The sequence below is a fragment of the Anomaloglossus baeobatrachus genome, chromosome 7 (assembly GCF_048569485.1).
Source record: "Anomaloglossus baeobatrachus isolate aAnoBae1 chromosome 7, aAnoBae1.hap1, whole genome shotgun sequence".
In the NCBI taxonomy this organism is placed as follows: domain Eukaryota; kingdom Metazoa; phylum Chordata; class Amphibia; order Anura; family Aromobatidae; genus Anomaloglossus; species Anomaloglossus baeobatrachus.
Window position 1 is genome coordinate 38,404,560 of NC_134359.1, and position 20,202 is coordinate 38,424,761.

Here is a 20,202-nt window from a genome sequence, read left to right on the forward strand (position 1 = left end):
GACTTAGAGCGGTTGACAATCACGAGTCACGGCAAGAGACGGCAAGCGTCTAGAACAAACGAGCTGCCAAATGGTGGATTGTTGTGTCTTTCAGATCAGTAGAACCTGTGTAAACAGCTCAGTGTGAAACGTATCAAAAGGCAGAATTTTTATTCCTAATTAAAGGACTTTCTTCTTCTTGCATAGTCTGGTGGAACAAAGCCGCCAATGTAACACATGCGTAATTGACGGGCAAGACATAGACCCTTGCAAGAACGTAGACCCCAAGCAGGTTGGAAAGTCCAGAAACTAGGCAATTAGAACAGGTTGTGGAAACGAAGACCTTTATAAACAGATAATTGGAACGTTGTCTCCCGATTCCCTCTCAGTGGGGGAAAAAAACATATGGTTCGGTGAAAGATTCTGAGCAATTAATTAGTACCTGAGGAAAAATTACTTTTAACACGAAGAAATCAATTATCTTTGCTTTAACAATTGGCCAGAGGTTTATCTCAGCAGGACACATTCTACAGGACCGATTATTTTAGTAAATATTTTACGTTACGTGCTTCTCGAATCGTGACGGCGGCAATAAATTGGGGGCATGGGCATGAATAGGAATTACATATATTATTAGGAATTGATGACATCTTAGATGTGATGTAATATTTTCTAAGTTTGTTTCAAACATCTAGATAATCAAAGATAATACTTTGATTAACCATTAGCACAAACGAAACTTGGTCTTCTTGTCGTCATCCACCACACAAAGTTCAAAATTGACTAAACTTTTAAAATTAGTTTTAGAATTTGAAGTTTCTATAATTAATGGAAAACTTTTTTCAGAACCCCATCTTACGGCGCTGGGAACTTCCACATCCGGCACTCGAATGTTGGCATCCTGAGAGCCTCTTTTGATTACTTGGCCTCAAGAGACATCATGGCATCCACTGATATGTAATTAAACAAGGCACTCCCGAACTTGAAAGGGATGCAAGTTTATTTAATGTGTATGAAATAACATTTTCGGTCCACTACGGAGCTTCCTCAGCTGCGTGAGGCGCGGTATCCACCGCTGCATGGGGGCAGCCCCCATGCAGTGGTGGATACCGCACCTCACGCCATCCTATGCCTCCAGTCCACTCCAATAATGTGCAACTGAGGAAGGTCCGTATTGGACCGAAAACATTATTTCATGCACATTAAATAAACTTGCATCACTTTCAAGTTCGGGAGTGCCTTGTTTAATTAAGTTGTATGGCTTTGGAACCTGAAGAGCACCCCTATTTCTCTTGATATCCCTACAAGGAAGTGCCATTTCTTCTTTCTACGGCATGCACTGATATGACTTAAGGACCTTGGAATCATTGGAGTTTAAGGCTGCTTTCACACATCAGTTTTTTTGCATTAGGCACAATCCGGCTCAAAAACCTATGCAACGGATGCGGCGAAAAAAATGGATCAGTTGCATAAGTTTTTCCATGCGGCCCGTCCGTTTTTTGACGGATGTGGCTTGATACCGAGCATGCGCAGTTCAAAAAACCGCATTCAGTGGCGGATGCGTTTTTTGCCGTAGTACGCCGCATCCAGCATCCATAGGCTTGCATTGTAAATCGCGCCGCATCGTGCCAGATCTGGCACAATGCGATTTTTTTCGCCGCACAAGAAAATGTGCCAGGCAACGTTCCATGCGGCCGCCGCATGGGTTAAATATGCCGCATCCGGCAAAAAACGGACGCAACGCAAGGCCATGCGGCACAATACGGCGCTAATGCAAGTCTATGCAGAAAAACGCAACCGGCGGCAAAAAAAACGGTTGCGTTTTTTCTGCAAAGCGCCGTATTGTGCCACTCAGCAAAAAACGGATGTGTGAAAGCAGCCTAAGTTTGCAAATCCTGATCCTGCTGAAATTTGAGTAACTCCTTGAATGCTCTGGAAGTTCTTTAGAACTTTGTCATTGCTTAGGCCCCTTTCACACATCCGTTTTTTGGCATCAGTCACAATCTGTTAAAATGAGAAAAAAACGGATCCAGCTCGGGATCAGTTTTTTCTCATTGACTTGTATTAGCGATGGATGGCCGGACGTTACATCTGTCGTACAACGGATCTGTCGAGAACTGTGACAGAGACAACGTCCATTGGAACGTGTTTCGTGTGCATTGAAAAAACAGATAGCGATGGATCCGTTGGTGTCCGGTGTTAGTTGTAATGGGAGGCTATGGGCGCAGTGTCCGTCGTCATCTGTCAAATGAGTGATCTGTCGCCCGGTTCCGTTTTTATATCTAAACATGCCCAGAAGTGTCTCTCTTTCTCTCTCTCTCTCTAAGTCTATCAAGAAAGACACAGAAGAAACCCTGCAGAATTGCCCAAAGGAAGACAACATCTTTATAGGCACAAAAGGTCATCCAAGCAATTCTAAAATAAAATTCCTTAATTTGATCTTGAATAAAATATTAAAGTGATTAAAAGGCACAGTAGGTACATAGTAATAAAAAACAAAAGACAACGCGTTTCTGACCGGTATGGTCCATACCGGTCAGAAACGAGTTGTGTTTTGTTTTTATTCCACATATGCTGTACCTACTATGCCCTTTTATCTCTTTAATATTTTAAAGGGAACTTGTCATGTACAATATGCACCCAGAACCACGAGCAGATCTGGGTGCATATTTCTAATCCCTACCTAACCGTCCCAGCATATACTAGCATACATAAAGGGGTCTTTTGAAAAAGTATTTCTAAAGATCCTTTATGATATGCTAATGAGCTCAGGGACTAGACGCAAGGGCGCTCATTCCGCCCACAGGGACGTGCTAACATACTATTCAATGCTCTTTGCCCAGCGTCATCAGTGGTCACACGCGTACCTGCGTCTATTGTAACCACCTTTCAAATGCCAGGCTTAGGGTCAGTGCGCATGATCAGAAGTCACCGTACTTCTGGTCATGTGCACTAGACCTCTCTGAAGCCGGGATGCGCACACTTGGCTTCATAGTGCGCATGACCAGAAGTGCGGTGACTTCTGATCATGCGCACTGACCCTAAGCCTAGTGTCTGATAGGTGGTGACAACGGACACAGTTACGTGTGTCACCACCGATTATGCTGGGCAATGGACATTAAATAGCATGTGAGCACGTCCGTGTAGGTGGAATGAGTGCCTTTGCGACTAGTCCCTGCGCTCATTAGCATATTCTAAAGGTTCTTTAGAAATACTTTTTCTTAAAATCTCTTTATCTATGCTGCTAGATACAGGGACAGTTAGGCAGGGATTAGAATTATGCACCCAGAACTGCTCGTGGTTCCCTGACAGGTTCCCTTTAACAACTTCAAATGAGACTATTAGGCCGGTGTCACACTTGCGAGTGCCTTGCATGTATCTCGCGCGAGTCTCGCGTTGCATCACCCGGCACGGACTCACACTCTCCTCACAGGAGCAGGTCGGTTGCATGCATCTCTATGCAGCTGAGACGCTCCTGTCCAGAGAGTGTGTGGCCGTGACGGGTGATGCAACGCGAGACTCGCGCAAGATACACGCGAGGCACTCACAAGTGTGACACCGGCCTTAAGCTGTTAACTTTGAGTTAAGTGAACTTTGGCTAATCCAGAAATTGCAGTTAATGAACAGGCGAAGGAAAGCAAATGTGAAGCTAGCATAAAACCTACAACATTTACTTTGTTATGGCTTCCTAAACCAAACTGAAGGCACATTCACATATCAGTTTCTATTTATTTATCTACCCCCAACTTCCCCCACAAAAATACCTTTTTCCATGGGACATCTGATCTGCTTTGGTTTTGCATTTTCAAAACCTGAAGAAGGTAAACCTTTATTTTTCATGATGAAATTTAGATGGAAGATAGATGTTCTAAGTTTTTTTTATCCATTGTTAACAAATATGTTTTAAGTGTGTGTTTGAAGCAGTAAAGGGTGCTTTACACGCTGCGACATCGCTACCGATAAATCGTCGGGGGCACGTCGTTAGTGACGCACATCCGGCGCCGGTAGCGACATTGCAGCGTGTGACACCAAGGAACAACGATCAACGATCGAAAAATCGTTTAAAAACGGTGATCGTTGACACGTCGCTCATTTCCTTAATGTCGTTGCTGCTGCAGGTACGATGTTGTTCGACGTTACTGCGGCACCACACATGGCTACGTGTGACGCTGCAGGAGCGACAAACATCTCCTTACCTGCATCCACCGGCAATGAGGAAGGAAGGAGGTGGGCGGGATGTTACGTCCCGCTCATCTCCGCCCCTCTGCTTCTATTGGCCGGCCACTTAGTGACGCCACAGTGACGTTGCTATGACGCCGAACGCACCTCACCCTTGAGGGAGGGATTGCTCGGCGGTCACAGCGACGTTGCTGACAAGGTATGTGCGTGTGACGCTGCCGTAGCGATAATGTTCCCTACGGCAGCGAGCACCAAATGTCGCATGTACGACGGGGGCGGGTGCTATCGCTAGCGATGTCGCATCGTGTAAAGCACCCTTAAGTTTCAAATTGGACCTAAATGGGGCATGTTAAAAATAAACCTTTCCATATTTGTAATAGATGTCCCAATGGGGTATTTATGCTGAAAAACATTTTTTTTTGTCATGAGATCCTTCACATTTATTTAACCTAAAATATTTAGGCGCCTCCTTATTCAAATATTTTTTTATTCTCTTATTTCCTAAAATGTTTTGTTGGCAATTAAATTGTTTTTAAACATCTTGACGGCAATAAAAGATAATTATGTTCACAGATTGCTGCAAATTGAAGTCTTACACCAAATTGTCATGGGATCAATTACAATGACTGAAATATTTTAAAAACTCAGCCTAGGGAATTGTATCGCATAGTTATATAATCTGCCACTAAAATGCAGTCGTTCTTCTGGAAGTAACAACAAAATCAATGGAATGGATGGAAAAGAAACTCAATGGTTCACTAATTCTAAAAGGAACGTCTTACCTAATCGATTTGGACCAGTAAAAATGTTAACCCTTAGCTGAGGGGGCGGTAACTCTTTGGAGTAATGAGTATTGGTAAAGGCGTAGCTTGAAACTTTTTAACCATGTTGTAAACTTCTTTAAAAAGACCGTTCACTTACCATGTGCCATTTATAATGCTATTGACGGATATTCGAGAGGTCTTTAGGTTCCCTTAAACATCAGGTTTATCTGCCACTTGCACACCATCACTAAACCTGAATCTTTGGCTGCTGATAGGACTAAACATTGTGCTAACAGATATTTTGTTGATCTAAACAAATCAATTTTACAAAAAAATTTGGATTTTCCAGAATCTTAAATTTTTGTTTGATTCTTTTTAGAGCTAGGAATGGTCAAAAAATATAATACAAAAAAACCCCAAAAGTTATAGTCACCTCAGTCTCTTTTGTTCTGGCATTTTTTTGCGGGATCATTTCCTACCTCCTGCTTTTCTCTTCTCCTCTGACTTTACCACCACCTCTGGTGCTGTCTACTAGGGACGAACGATCACTACCATGCTCGGGTACTGTGTGCTCATAACTAGTGATGAGCGAGCACTACCATGCTCGGGTGCTCAGTACTGGTAATTAGTGATGAGCAAGCACTACCATGCTCGGGTACTGTGTGCTCATAACTAGTGATGAGCGGGCACTACCATGCTCGGGTACTGTGTGCTCACAACTAGTGATGAGCGGACACTACCATGCTCGGGTGCTCAGTACTCGTAACTAGTGATGAGTGAGCACTACCATGCTCGGGTGCTCAGTACTCGTAACTAGTGATGAGCGAGCACTACCATGCTCGGGTGCTCGGTACTCGTAACTAGTGATGAGCGAGCACTACCATGCTCGGGTGCTCGGTACTCGTAACTAGTGATGAGCGGGCACTACCATGCTCGGGTGCTCGGTACTCGTAACTAGTGATGAGTGAGCACTACCATGCTCGGGTGCTCAGTACTCGTAACAAGTGATGAGCAGGCACTACCATGCTCGGGTGCTCAGTACTCATAACTAGTGATGAGCATGCACTACCATGCTCGGGTGCTCAGTACTCGTAACTAGTGATGAGCGAGCACTACCATGCTCGGGTGCTCGGTACTCGTAACTAGTGATGCGTGAGCACTACCATGCTCGGGTGCTCAGTACTCATAACTAGTAATGAGCATGCACTACCATGCTCGGGTGCTCAGTACTCATAACTAGTGATGAGCATGCACTACCATGCTCGGGTGCTCAGTACTCGTAACTAGTGATGAGCGAGCACTACCATGCTCGGGTGCTCGGTACTCGTAACTAGTGATGCGTGAGCACTACCATGCTCGGGTGCTCAGTACTCATAACTAGTAATGAGCATGCACTACCATGCTCGGGTGCTCAGTACTCATAACTAGTAATGAGCATGCACTACCATGCTCGGGTGCTGAGTACTCATAACTAGTGATGAGCATGCACTACCATGCTCGGGTGCTCAGTACTCGTAACTAGTGATGAGCGAGCACTACCATGCTCGGGTGCTCGGTACTCGTAACTAGTGATGAGTGAGCACTACCATGCTCGGGTGCTCAGTACTCGTAACTAGTGATGAGCGAGCACTACCATTCTCAGGTGCTCAGTACTGGTAACTAGTGATGAGCGAGCACTACCATGCTCAGGTGCTCGGTACTCGTAACTAGTGATGAGCGGGCACTACCATGCTCGGGTGCTCGGTACTCGTAACTAGTGATGAGCGGGCACTACCATGCTCGGGTACTGTGTGCTCACAACTAGTGATGAGCGGACACTACCATGCTCGGGTGCTCAGTACTCGTAACTAGTGATGAGTGAGCACTACCATGCTCGGGTGCTCAGTACTCGTAACTAGTGATGAGCGAGCACTACCATGCTCGGGTGCTCGGTACTCGTAACTAGTGATGAGCGAGCACTACCATGCTCGGGTGCTCGGTACTCGTAACTAGTGATGAGCGGGCACTACCATGCTCGGGTGCTCGGTACTCGTAACTAGTGATGAGTGAGCACTACCATGCTCGGGTGCTCAGTACTCGTAACTAGTGATGAGCAGGCACTACCATGCTCGGGTGCTCAGTACTCATAACTAGTGATGAGCATGCACTACCATGCTCGGGGTGCTCAGTACTCGTAACTAGTGATGAGCGAGCACTACCATGCTCGGGTGCTCGGTACTCGTAACTAGTGATGCGTGAGCACTACCATGCTCGGGTGCTCAGTACTCATAACTAGTAATGAGCATGCACTACCATGCTCGGGTGCTCAGTACTCATAACTAGTGATGAGCATGCACTACCATGCTCGGGTGCTCAGTACTCGTAACTAGTGATGAGCGAGCACTACCATGCTCGGGTGCTCGGTACTCGTAACTAGTGATGAGTGAGCACTACCATGCTCGGGTGCTCAGTACTCGTAACTAGTGATGAGCGAGCACTACCATTCTCAGGTGCTCAGTACTGGTAACTAGTGATGAGCGAGCACTACCATGCTCAGGTGCTCAGTACTCGTAACTAGTGATGAGTGAGCACTACCATGCTCAGGTGCTCGGTACTCGTAACTAGTGATGAGCGGGCACTACCATGCTCGGGTGCTCGGTACTCGTAACTAGTGATGAGCGGGCACTACCATGCTCGGGTGCTCGGTACTGGTAACTAGTGATGAGCGAGCACTACCATGCTCGGGTGCTCGGTACTCGTAACTAGTGATGAGCGGGCACTACCATGCTCGGGTGCTCGGTACTGGTAACTAGTGATGAGCGAGCACTACCATGCTCGGGTGCTCGGTACTTGTAACTAGTGATGAGTGAGCACTATCATGCTCGGGTGCTTGGTACTCATGACGAGCAGTCAAACATGCAAGTATAATGAAAGTCAATGGGTGACTTCAGCATATTTCCAATAGATCTTATGAAAAAATGCTTGAGTCCCTCACTGACTTCCGTTATACTCTGGTATTCGAGTGGTACCCATTTGAGCACATGAGCATGGTAGTGCTCCTCATCACTAGTTACGAGTACAGAGCACCCGAGCACGGTAGTGCCCGCTCATCACTAGTTACGAGTACAGCGCACCTGAGCATGGTAGTGCTCACTCATCACTAGTTACGAGTACAGAGCACCCGAGCATGGTAGTGTCCGCTCATCACTAGTTACGAGTACAGAGCACCCGAGCATGGTAGTGCCCGCTCATCACTAGTTACGAGTACTGAGCACCCGAGCATGGTAGTGCCCGCTCATCACTAGTTACGAGTACTGAGCACCTGAGCATGGTAGTGCCCGCTCATCACTAGTTACGAGTACTGAGCACCTGAGCATGGTAGTGTCCGCTCATCACTAGTTACGAGTACAGAGCACCTGAGCATGGTAGTGCCCGCTCATCACTAGTTACGAGTACAGAGCACCCGAGCATGGTAGTGTCCGCTCATCACTAGTTACGAGCACAGAGCACCTGAGCATGGTAGTGCTCCTCATCACTAGTTACGAGTACTGAGCACCTGAGCATGGTAGTGCTCGCTCATCACTAGTTACAAGTACAGAGCACCCGAGCATGATAGTGCTCGCTCATCACTAGTTACAAGTACAGAGCACCTGAGCATGGTAGTGCTCGCTCATCACTAGTTACGAGTACTGAGCACCCGAGCATGGTAGTGCCCGCTCATCACTAGTTACAAGTACAGAGCACCCGAGCATGGTAGTTCTCGCTCATCACTAGTTACGAGTACTGAGCACCTGAGCATGATAGTGCCCACTCATCACTAGTTACTAGTACTGAGCACCTGAGCATGGTAGTGCTCGCTCATCACTAGTTACGAGTACTGAGCACCCGAGCATGGTAGTGCTCGCTCATCACTAGTTACAAATACAGAGCACCCGAGCATGGTAGTGCTCGCTCATCACTAGTTACAAGTACAGAGCACCCGAGCATGATAGTGCTCGCTCATCACTAGTTACAAGTACAGAGCACCTGAGCATGGTAGTGCTCGCTCATCACTAGTTACCAGTACAGAGCACCCGAGCATGGTAGTGCCCGCTCATCACTAGTTACGAGTACTGAGCACCTGAGCATGGTAGTGCCCGCTCATCACTAGTTACGAGTACTGAGCACCTGAGCATGATAGTGCTCGCTCATCATTAGTTACGAGTACAGAGAACCTGAGCATGGTAGTGCTCGCTCATCACTAGTTACGAGTACTGAGCACCCGAGCATGGTAGTGCCCGCTCATCACTAGTTACGAGTACTGAGCACCTGAGCATGGTAGTGCCCGCTCATCACTAGTTACGAGCACCCGAACATGGTAATGCTCTCAGGTCACTACTGACTACGCTGCAAGTGAGGTCATGACATCAAGGGGCGGTGTATGTCATGAAATCTTGTGAGATTTGGTAGTCCCCGGAGGTGCAAAAGAATGAAGAGAACTCAAGACAGAAAAGAAGACTTGAGCTGGAGGTAGGAAGTAAACCATAAAACAGGCAGGGGAGCACTGGGAGGAGAGCTGTGGCACCAGGACAGGTGAGGGGGAAGATGAGTAAAATATTTTTCATTTTTCGACCCCTCTTTTTATTATATTCTTGGGTTTGGTGAGACCTCAGAGCATAATGAACAGCTTCTATCAGCAAGTCGATTTTCGTTGAATATAACAAAATCAGTGCAAATTGATTTTCCCAACTGAACTGAATTTGGCTAATTTGCGCACCTCTGATATTTTGTCTCCTACATAATGTCTTTCATGAGACACTTGAGTTATCGCTAAGTTGGAAAGATTTTGACAAAGTAGGTAAGGCGACGAGTTTCTGCTGCAGAGAGTTGCTTTACAACCAGACAGGTCTGATCTGAGTGTAAAGGCCGCTTTACAAGCAACGACATCGCTAATGAAATGTCGTTGGGGTCACGGAATTCGTGACGCACATCCGGCCTCGTTAGCGGCGTCATTGCGTGTGAAACGTACGAGCGACCGCTAACAATCAAAATTACTCACCACATCGTTGATCGTTGACACGTCGTTCATTTTCAAAATATCGTTGATCATTTTGGACGCAGGTTGTTCATCCTTCCTGCGGCAGCACACATCGCTATGTGTGACACCGCAGGAATGAAGAACAACACCGTACCTGCGTCCTCCAGCAACGAGGGGGGAGTGTCCTTCATGCGGCTGCTCTCCGCTCCTCCGCTTCTATTGATGGCTTGCTGTGTGACGTCGCTGTGACGCCGCACGAACCGAGGTTGTTCGCGGGCCTCAGCGACGTCGTTATGAAGGTAAGTATGTGTGATGCATCCTAGCGACATTGTTCACCACGGGCAGCGATTTGCCCATGACGCACAAATGACGGGGGCGGGTGCGATCGCTAGCGGCATTGTTAACGATGTTGCAGCGTGTAACGCCCCCATTAGTGGTAGGAAAGTGGGATGGAAGATATGGAGGACAGTACATTACCAGTAGTTAATTAAATGATGAAGTGTCACAATTTTTTCTACAATTGTGCACGGAAGAAAGTGTAATCTCGGCTGAGTTTTAGGTTCTGTCGGAGTAAAAAAAAATAACTTTTTCCGTATGTTTTACATTTTATTTTCCATTATTTTAAATTATTTCTTTTCTAAACACAAAAGAATCAGCCGTTTATAGAGGATATGATTAACAACCAATGTATCATTTATGCAACCTGTTCTGCTGAAAATAAAAAAAAAACCCATGGTATGGTGTGAACAGAGCTTTAGCATGACAGTATGATGATTTGCAGATGATTGCTTATGTTAATTTGCTCCATTGCCATATGTTTTAAATAAAGCACATATTGCGGGTGTTTAACACATTCATTACTTTCACTGATCTTATGGCTTCAAGGGATTGAAAAAAAGTCTATTGGAGTCTACTGTATTGGAGCACTTCTGCAGCCTATGGACACAAAGTCCATTGCAATAGCCAACATACTGTAGTGGATTTTTTTATATTCAGAGTACTTGCATTATTGTTTTTTTTATTAATTACCTAGCTGCACTACCCGGCTTCGCCCGGGTTAATAACTGCTGTTAACAAAATAGAATGTATTAACACAAATGTATTCTGCACACAAAAACCACAAAACAAATAGATATAAATGTAATTATTAAAAGGCTAAAACTAAGCTAATAGAAGCATTTCACAACATATATTTCAACACCACAGATATTCCACACAGATTTAACTAAATTGGCCAAGTAATGTGCTCCGTCTGTCTCTTTCCAGGTCTGTCTCTTTCCAGGTCTGTCTCTTTCCAGATCTGTCTCTTTCCCCATCTGCCTCTTTCCCCGTCTGTCTCCCCGTCTCTTTGTCTGTGTCTTTTCCTGTCTGTCTCTTTCCCTGTCTGCCTGTCTCTGTCTGTCTCTTTCCTTGTCTGTCTCTATTTCGCTGTCTCTTTCCCCGTCTGTCTCTATCAAGGCCTGTGTCTTTCCCCATCTATCTTTGTCTGTCTCTCTGGTTGTCTCCTCCTTCCCTGTCTGCCTGTCTCTGTCCCTGTCTGTCTGTCTCTTTCTCCATCTGTCTCTTTCCCCATCTGTTTCTTTCCCCGTCTGTCTCTTTCCCCATCTGTCTCTTTCCCCGTCTGTTTCTTTCCCCATCTGTCTCTTTCCCTGCCTGTCTCTTTCCCCATCTGTCTCTTTCCCCGTCTGTCTCTTTCCCTGTCTGTCTCTTTCCAGGTCTGTCTCTTTCCAGGTCTGTCTCTTTCACAGTTTGTCTCTGTCTGTCTCTCTGTCTGTCTCTCTGTCTGTCTCTCTCTCTCTGTCTCTCTGTCTATCCATCTCCCCACCGACATCTTATTACCTCACATATAAGCTTCTTATATTATGAATGTCTTTTGTTCCTATAGCAACCAATCTCAGCTCCTACTAATAACCTGTAGTTCCAGGCTCCATTTACTTTAATGAAGGCATGTTTTTTGGAGAGTAACTGTAAAGCGCGGGGTTAAATTTTTCTGTCAAAACATAGTCTACGACGTTCCCTGGGTCACATGAGGTGTCTGTGCAAAATTTTGTGATTGTAAATGCGACGGTGCGGATACACTTTTCGTTTCACTTTTTCCCCATTATGTCGATAGGGGCAAAATTGATTGGTAAATTGGAATGCGCGGGGTTAAAATTTTGCCTCACAATATAGCCTTTGATGTCCAGACTTGTGAGTGTGCAAAATTTTGTGGCTGTAGCTGCGACGGTGCAGATGCCAATCCCGGACATACACACACACACATTCAGCTTTATATATTAGATAGGGATGATCGAATACCTCAATTATTCGGCTTTGCGAATATCCGATGAATAGGTTGCCGCTATGCGAATATTCGATGCTCAATGTAAGTCTATGGAAAGCCCAAATTGTTCCGAATAGTTGTTATTCAGGTTTCCCATAGGCTTACATTGCGCATCGAATATTCGCGAATAGTCGAATAGCGGTGACATATTCAGAAAATATTCACGAAGCCGAATAATTGAGATATTCGATCATCCTTATTAATTAAGTCTACAAATATGTAATATAAAGGGATACATATAAAGTGAAAGGGTAAATAATGAAATAAAAATTACAAAAAGGACCAGAAAATCGGTGAAAAAATGAAAAGGAAAAATGTGTGAAAAAGTTTTTGTAAAAAGAAAGGTTTCTGTGTATGTAGAAAAAAAACAGTTTGATTCGGTAGAGGAGGGGTAGGGACCTTGTAGGGACAACACAACAGAAGGAGTTAATGTCCCATTGGAGTGGCCCCACAAATCAGAGAGAGCTAAGGAAAAAAATATTTTTACATAAAAAAGTATTTTGTATAAAAGTTTTTTTTTGTTTCAATTTTAGCACTAACTGTATAACCAGAATAATATAAAAAAAAAATTGTCATTATTTAATTATTTAATTAGTTTTGGGAGCACTGGAAATGAAAAGCGCATAGCTATTTAATAGAAAACTATCATACATTGTGTATCTCTGTATGGAAGGCGCGCTGTGCCTTAATGGTTATTATTAATATTTATTTATTATTATTATTATTAATCAACATTTTTCCTTATTGGCGGTAGCGTGGCGTTAACCCCGCTTCTTCACTCTAGCACCAAATACTCTCAACAAGGAGAAACATTACCCCTTAGATCCCAGTTACAAGCCTCTCATACAGCCAAATCAGATACTTTGCACTGATGAGGGGCAACACCCCAACACACATTTCTGGAAACTGAGATTCTGGTTTGGCTTTTGTCCTAAGTATTGTTGCAGGGGTTGACATTGACTTTTAGGATTGCTGCTTTCAAAAGGCAACACAGGGTATCAAGTCCTCTTTCTCTAGGAAATTTCCATAGAAATTAGGCAAATTTTAGTAGAAAGGTATCCAAAAAGCTAATAACTTACAGTATATTTTGTTGTATAAGATGCAGTTGGTTATAAGACGCACCCCTAATTTAGAGGTGGAAAATAAGATAAAATAATTTTTAATGTTAAAATAATGATCGTCTTATAATCCTAGTCCATCTTATATTAGCTGACCAGGGGGGAGCGGCTCAGGAGGGTCACAGGAGGCAGGGTCCGCGATGCTGTGGGCTCAGAGGGGGTGTCACGGCTCAGGAGAGTTAGTGGACGGAGAATCAGTGATGCTGCGGGCTCGAAGAAGGGGGTGTCGTCGCTCAAAAGAGTCAGTGAATGTAGTGTTGGCAATAATGCGGGCTTGGGGATCTCACGGCAGCGAACGCCATTATTCTGCCAGCGGGTTGTGGGTGCCATTAAACCACTGGTAGTTGACATAATGGATTTAAAGAAAATGGCCGTGGAGGTGGCCCATGCGCTGATTGGTCTCCACAGCTATTTTCTTGAAGTCCATTGCGTCACCCACTGGTGGTTCAATGGACCCCACAGCCCACTGGCAGATCATTGGCGCCCACCGCCGCAACACCCTAGAGCCCACAGTATTGCTGACTCTACGTCCTGGTACCCTCCTGAGCTGCTCCACTGCAGTGACACCCCCTCCTCCAAGCACTCAGTATTGCCGACCCTGCCTCCTGTGACACCGCTCCACCACCGCTACCCAGACAAGACATATCTGGATTATAAGATGCACCCCCATTTTACCCTCAGTTTTGGGTGAAAAAGTATGTCTTATAATTCGGAAAATACGGTACATTTTTTTAACCTCATAGCTTCTTCTGTTGTGAATATGTTTTCCAGTTTGGGGCTCCCTCTTGTGGTTAGTGCTGGCAGTGCAGTTGATTTGTGGAATGAAAGCCACACACCTGTGGAGGACTGGCAATCAGGGTCAGATTGGGACTATATAACTGAGTAGTTTTCTCTTGTTTCTTGCTGGTGCTCAATGGTCTTCTGTGTGTTAAGGACAGTCTATAACCAGCCCTGCTCACAGCCAGAACTCCTCTCAGATAAGTGGTCTTTGTACCTCTGCTGTTTTTTTTCCCCTTTCTTGTTGTTTTTTTTCTGCTTTGATACTAATGAATGATTCCTATTTTGCCTGTGTGGAGTTCTTGGTGGAATGGGATCATTCCCTGCTGGGAGTGTCTGTATACTTAGCTCCATGATTCTGCAAGGTATTGTGTTTGTCATGCTTGGTATTAATTCAGTCCCTCATCTGTATTAGTGTTTATGGATCCCAGTAACATTTGAGTGCTGATTCAGTGGGGGAGAGGTTGTGCGACCTCAGGATTTTTCCATATCAGAAGTGCTGGTATTTATTAGGGTTTTTTTTACAGTTGCAGACAGTTGCTCCTTCCTATCCTTTCTATAAAGATAGTTTGGGCCTCACCTTTGCTGAATCTGTCTTTTCTGACTTTGTATTGTGTTTTTCTGTATCACCATAGTCTTTACATGTGGGGGGCTATCTATCTATCTTTGGGGTCTGCTCCGAGGCAGATTAGCTTTCTCATAATTCTATCTGTGAGAATATTTAGTTCTCCGGCTTTGTCGAGGCGTCCAGGTCATCGTAGGCTCGTCCCACTGCTACTTCTAGTTGTGTGTCAGGATTAGGTCTGCAATCCGTTAAGGTTCCAGCCACTCTGTTACTATTTGGAATTCTGCATTTTTTGATCCTCCTCGGTCCCTGAATCATAACATTCTTCGGATTCTTACATGTGGTCATGCTTCTAATATAGACTCTTAATATTTTTTCAAAAATGAATGTCCAAGTTTATAACGTGTAGATAACAGTTTGTTAATACTTCCAAAATGTAACATTTGTCTCCTCTAATTCTAGGAATGACTTGTCAAGCACGGACGTCATACACGGAGGATGAAGTTCTGTGGGGCCACCGTTTTTTCCCTGTGATATCCCTAGAAGAAGGGTTCTTCAAAGTAGACTACTCACAGTTCCACGCAACATTTGAGGTTCCCACCGCACCATATAGCGTTAAAGAACAGGAGGAAATGCTTCTTATATCTTCACCAATTATAGCACCAGCAGTAAGCAACCTGAAGGAAAAAAATAATTCCATAGACACTCTGGATAGTCTGGATGACGTTAGCACAAAAATGCCTACAAAACTCCAGAAAATGACTGGCAGAGAGGACCTACCCAAAAAATTGCTCAGAATGAGTTCCACCACTTCTGAAAAAGCCTACAGCATGGGTGACTTACCAATGAAACTCCAACGAATAAGTTCGGTTCCGGGAAACTCGGAAGAGAAACTGGTCATTAAGACAACAAAGATGATTTCGGATCCGATGAGCCAATCAGTAGCAGATTTACCGCCAAAGCTTCAAAGATTGTCTGGTGGTGGTAGGATGGATGGAAACCTGCCGCCAAAATTAAGGAAAATGAATTCTGATCGGTTTACATAACGAAAACTTTTTAGGCATTAGTTATAAAACGGGGTGGAAAACGCATCCATAAAATACACAAGGAACCCTACCGGTGCAGCTCGTGTGGAGATACAAAAGCCTGTCTTTCCTATGATGGAAAACCTGTACTCTGCGACAGTTTTAAGGGTGGTCAGGACTGTATTGTATATATAGTGCTTTGATAAGAGACCTAATATGTTTTTACGGTCTTTATAGAACTGAAGTAATACTAATTGGCATGTAGTATCACATCAAGCATGCAATAATAGTGTGCATATTTTGCATATAGTTTTATGGCATGAATCTTACTTTATATTGTATAATCTAAAAAAAAAAAAAACAAAAGAAAAAAAAAAGAAAAAAGGGGCATTACTCTCCCCCAATATTTTTTAAAACTAGTAATTCTATCATAAGAAAGGTAAACTATAAGGGCAAAAGTTTTATTTCAGATTATCTATTATTTGGATATAGACTGTAAATATGTGTCCATCAGAGTATATATACGTTTTATCTCTCAAAACAGAAATTCTAATTATGTCGCACCGGTCATCCTCATATGTATCAAAATTGGGATCTGTCGCTGGATTTCTCATTACAAACTGCATATTTTATTAAATAGATCTCTCTGATTATATCGGTGTACTTACTTTGAATAAATCCATGTCATTATAGCTGTATAATCCTTTTTCAAAGCTTTTTTCTGCTTTCTATTAAAATAAGCATTTTTTAAGTCCAGACTTTGCTGAACTGAATAGTGCTTGTCTTAATATATGGCTATGAGCGCATGTTGAGTCTTTGGTCAGTATTTTCATCAGTATTTGCAATTTAAAAAATACAGAAGAGGTGTTTTTCCTCTGATTGTTCTACTCCTGGTTTTGGCTTACAAATATTGAGGTAAAATACTGACCAAATACAGAACAAGTGAATGTGGTCTAAGGCTTGTACAGCCATTTTCAGAGTGCGTACACCGACCTCATTAAATAGATCTACATCAGCTTTATTAAAAAAAACAAATATATAGTTTGCAAGTATTATATTATGATTTTCAAGTACTAAGTTAGATATCTTGATATTTTAGCCGTATTATTAGTGATGAGCGGGCACTACCATGCTCGGATGCTCAGTACTCATAATTAGTGATGAGCGGCACTGCCATGCTCGGGTGCTCAGTACTTGTAACTAGTGATGAGCGGGCACTACCATGCTCGGGTGCTCAGTACTTGTAACTAGTGATGAGGGAGCACTACCATGCTCGGGTGCTCGGTACTGGTAACTAATGATGAGCGGGCACGACCATGCTCAGGTGCTCTGTACTCGTAACTAGTAATGAGTGAGCACTACCATGCTCGGGTGCTCAGTACTAGTAACTAGTGATGAGCGGGCACTACCATGCTCGGGTGCTCGGTACTCGTAATTAGTGATGAGCGCCACTGCCATGCTCGGGTGCTCTGTACTCGTAACTAGTAATGAGTGAGCACTACCATGCTCGGGTGCTCAGTACTAGTAACTAGTGATGAGCGGGCACTACCATGCTCGGGTGCTCAGTACTCGCAACTAGTGATGAGTGAGCACTACCATGCTCGGATGCTCAGTACTCATAATTAGTGATGAGCGGGCACTACCATGCTCGGTACTCATAACTAGTGACAAATGAGCACTACTATGCTCGGCTGCTCGGTACTGGTAACTAGTGATGAGCAAGCACTACCATGCTCGGGTGCTCAGTACTCGTAACTAGTGATGAGCGGGCACTACCATGCTCAGGTGCTTGGTATTCGCAACTAGTGATGAGTAAAAACTACCAACCATGCTCGGATGCTCGGAACTAGTGATGAGCGAGCACTACCATGCACGGTACTTGTAACTGGTGTTGAGTGAGCACTACCATGCTGGAGTGCTCTGTACTCGTAACTAGTGATGAGCGAGCACTGCCATGCTCGGGTGCTCGGAACTAGTGATGAGCGAGCACTACCATGCACGGTACTTGTAACTGGTGTTGAGTGAGCACTACCATGCTGGAGTGCTCTGTACTCGTAACTAGTGATGAGCGAGCACTGCCATGCTTGGGTGCTTGGTACTCGTAACTAGTGATGAGCGGGCACTACCATTCTTGGGTCCTCAGAACTCGTAACTAGTGATGAGCGGGCACTACCATATTCGGGTGCTCGTTATTCGTAAACAGCAATTGCACACTCGGACGGCTTAACTCAAGTACCAGAGTAAAATGGAAGTCGATGGGAGATGCTGTCATTTTTTCAGAAGATTTCACCAAGCACAAGAGCATAGTAGTGCTAACTCATCACTAATTACGAATACCAAACACCCAAGCATGGTAGTAATCGCTCATCACTAGCTACGAATGCCCAGCACCCAAGCATGGTAGTGCTTATTCATCACTAGTTACGAGTACCAAGCACCCTAGCATGGTAGTGCTCACTTATCACTAGTTACGAGTACTGAGCACCCGAGCATGGTAGTGCTCACTCATCACTAGTTACGAGTACCAAGCACCCTAGCATGGTAGTGCTCACTTATCACTAGTTACGAGTACTGAGCACCCGAGCATGGTAGTGCTCGCTCATCACTAGTTGCGAGTACCGAGCACCCAAGCATCATGATAGTGCTCGTTCATCACTACTTATTATCTCTGGTCCAAAATGTTGCTGGTCCCTACATTGGTCATGGATCGCCACCTATACCATTTCTGTACTAGACACAGTACATTAATACAGATGTAGGCACATGATCGGAGTAGTGAATGATGGGGGAGACTGTCTGCTAATTTGTATGCCTATTTGGGATGGAAGAACACTAAAATGCTCAGGTTCTCGTTACTCAAGTTGAGTAGGTTGGACACTCTGATGGGCTCAATTTGAATAACAAATATCATGAGTCAGTAATTGGGCAGATCGGATCTCCACCAATATTCAACCAGCCATATACCGAGCATTTCTGGGGGGGAGGGTGAAGTTTTTTCTTGACACAGTTACATCCAAAACCATCCTTTTTATTTTCCGGGAGAGCCATTCAGACACAGCAAATGGCTCGCTCTGGGGTGCCAGCTCCCATTATTCAATGAAGAGTGCTTGCTCTTTATGTTCTTGTTTCGTGGACGGCCCATCTGAGCACCACTATTAGGGCTCTTTTCCATTTGCGAGAGACTCGCGCGTATCTCGCATTGCATTACCCTGGACGACCTGCCTCTCAGGGCAGGAGTGGGTCGGCTGCATGTATTTGTATGCAGCTGAGACGCTCCCGTTGGGAAAGAGGCAGGCCGTCCTGGGTAATGCAATGCGAGATATGCGCGAGTCTCTCGCAAGTAGAATCATACCTGTACCATGATCCTCAGTAGCAAGAGACTCCGCTCGTCACTAATGCCTATACATCGGAAAAGTTGAACTGGCTTGGTTATTGAAATTATAAATTAGTCACTGCTAGTCATGTGCCGACACAAAAAAAACTGTGCTATGTCAAGTTCCACTGCAGATCTAAAAACACAAACAAAAAAAATGCAAATTGCCAAAAAAATGCAACATATAAAACTTATTTATTAGTAGAAAAACCTAAAATCACATTTAAGCTGGCAGTTTTCTATGCTAACTGGTGCAAATACATTTAGTAGAAACATTTTCAGATTTATTTTTTTTTAACGTATGAATTCAATTTAAAACAAACAAAAAAATAAATAAATTTCAATTTCAATTTAAAACAAAAAAAAATCTGAATAATTAGAATTTCTGTTTTTAACGTCTTCTGGTCTTTTCATTTCTAAATGTTTAGTTTCCATTTTTCTCCTTAAAAAATAATAATAAAGAAAAAAATGTAATATTTGCTTTTAAAAAAAGTGATCTCTTCTCGATGAGTTCTATTTATGATGTATGGGTAAATTTTTATCCATTTTGTTTTTCAATTTTATTCCAATGTTATATATCTATACAGTATTTAAAGATATCGTACTATTTATATTTTAATTCTGCCCTTAAATTTCCTTGGGCTATAAAAGCCATAATTTCTGAATTGTTGCATTGTAATGATTTATTTTTTATCCTTACTTAAAATTCTCAAAAAAGAATATTAATATTTTCATGAGAAATGTTTTCAGCTTTGAATTAGGTTTTCCCACATCATTATAGAAAAGACTCTCTCTAAAACAAGCTTGCATTTAAAGTACAACATGGATGCTCGGAATATTGCTAATCTTAGGTATAAATGATTATATCTATTCGGACATTACTATATTATGCAGTTTTATATACTTAGATTTATTGATACTATTGTGCTATGAGCTTTTGTACTGTAAAGTTTAAAAAAAGAAAAACATTGCGTCACTGCAACACGAGAACGATACATTTATATATATATAAAAATTTGTTTTAATTTATAGTTAATAGGAATTGCAAGAAAAATTTCACAAAAATTTCCCCTAATTTTCAAAAAAACTTTCTTTACAAAATG

At 43.6% G+C, this 20,202-nt stretch overlaps 1 protein-coding gene across 1 annotated transcript in view; it reads left to right on the plus strand.

Annotated features, from left to right (window-relative positions):
• Window positions 1-18,202, plus strand: part of KCNJ3 (potassium inwardly rectifying channel subfamily J member 3) — a 319,662-nt gene extending 301,460 nt beyond the window's left edge. The window contains exon 3 of the mRNA XM_075317231.1: window positions 15,164-18,202. Within this exon, the coding sequence (XP_075173346.1) occupies window positions 15,164-15,747 (584 nt within the window). The 3' untranslated portion in view covers window positions 15,748-18,202. The remainder of the gene's footprint in view (window positions 1-15,163) is intronic.
• Window positions 18,203-20,202: the final 2,000 nt, after the last annotated feature.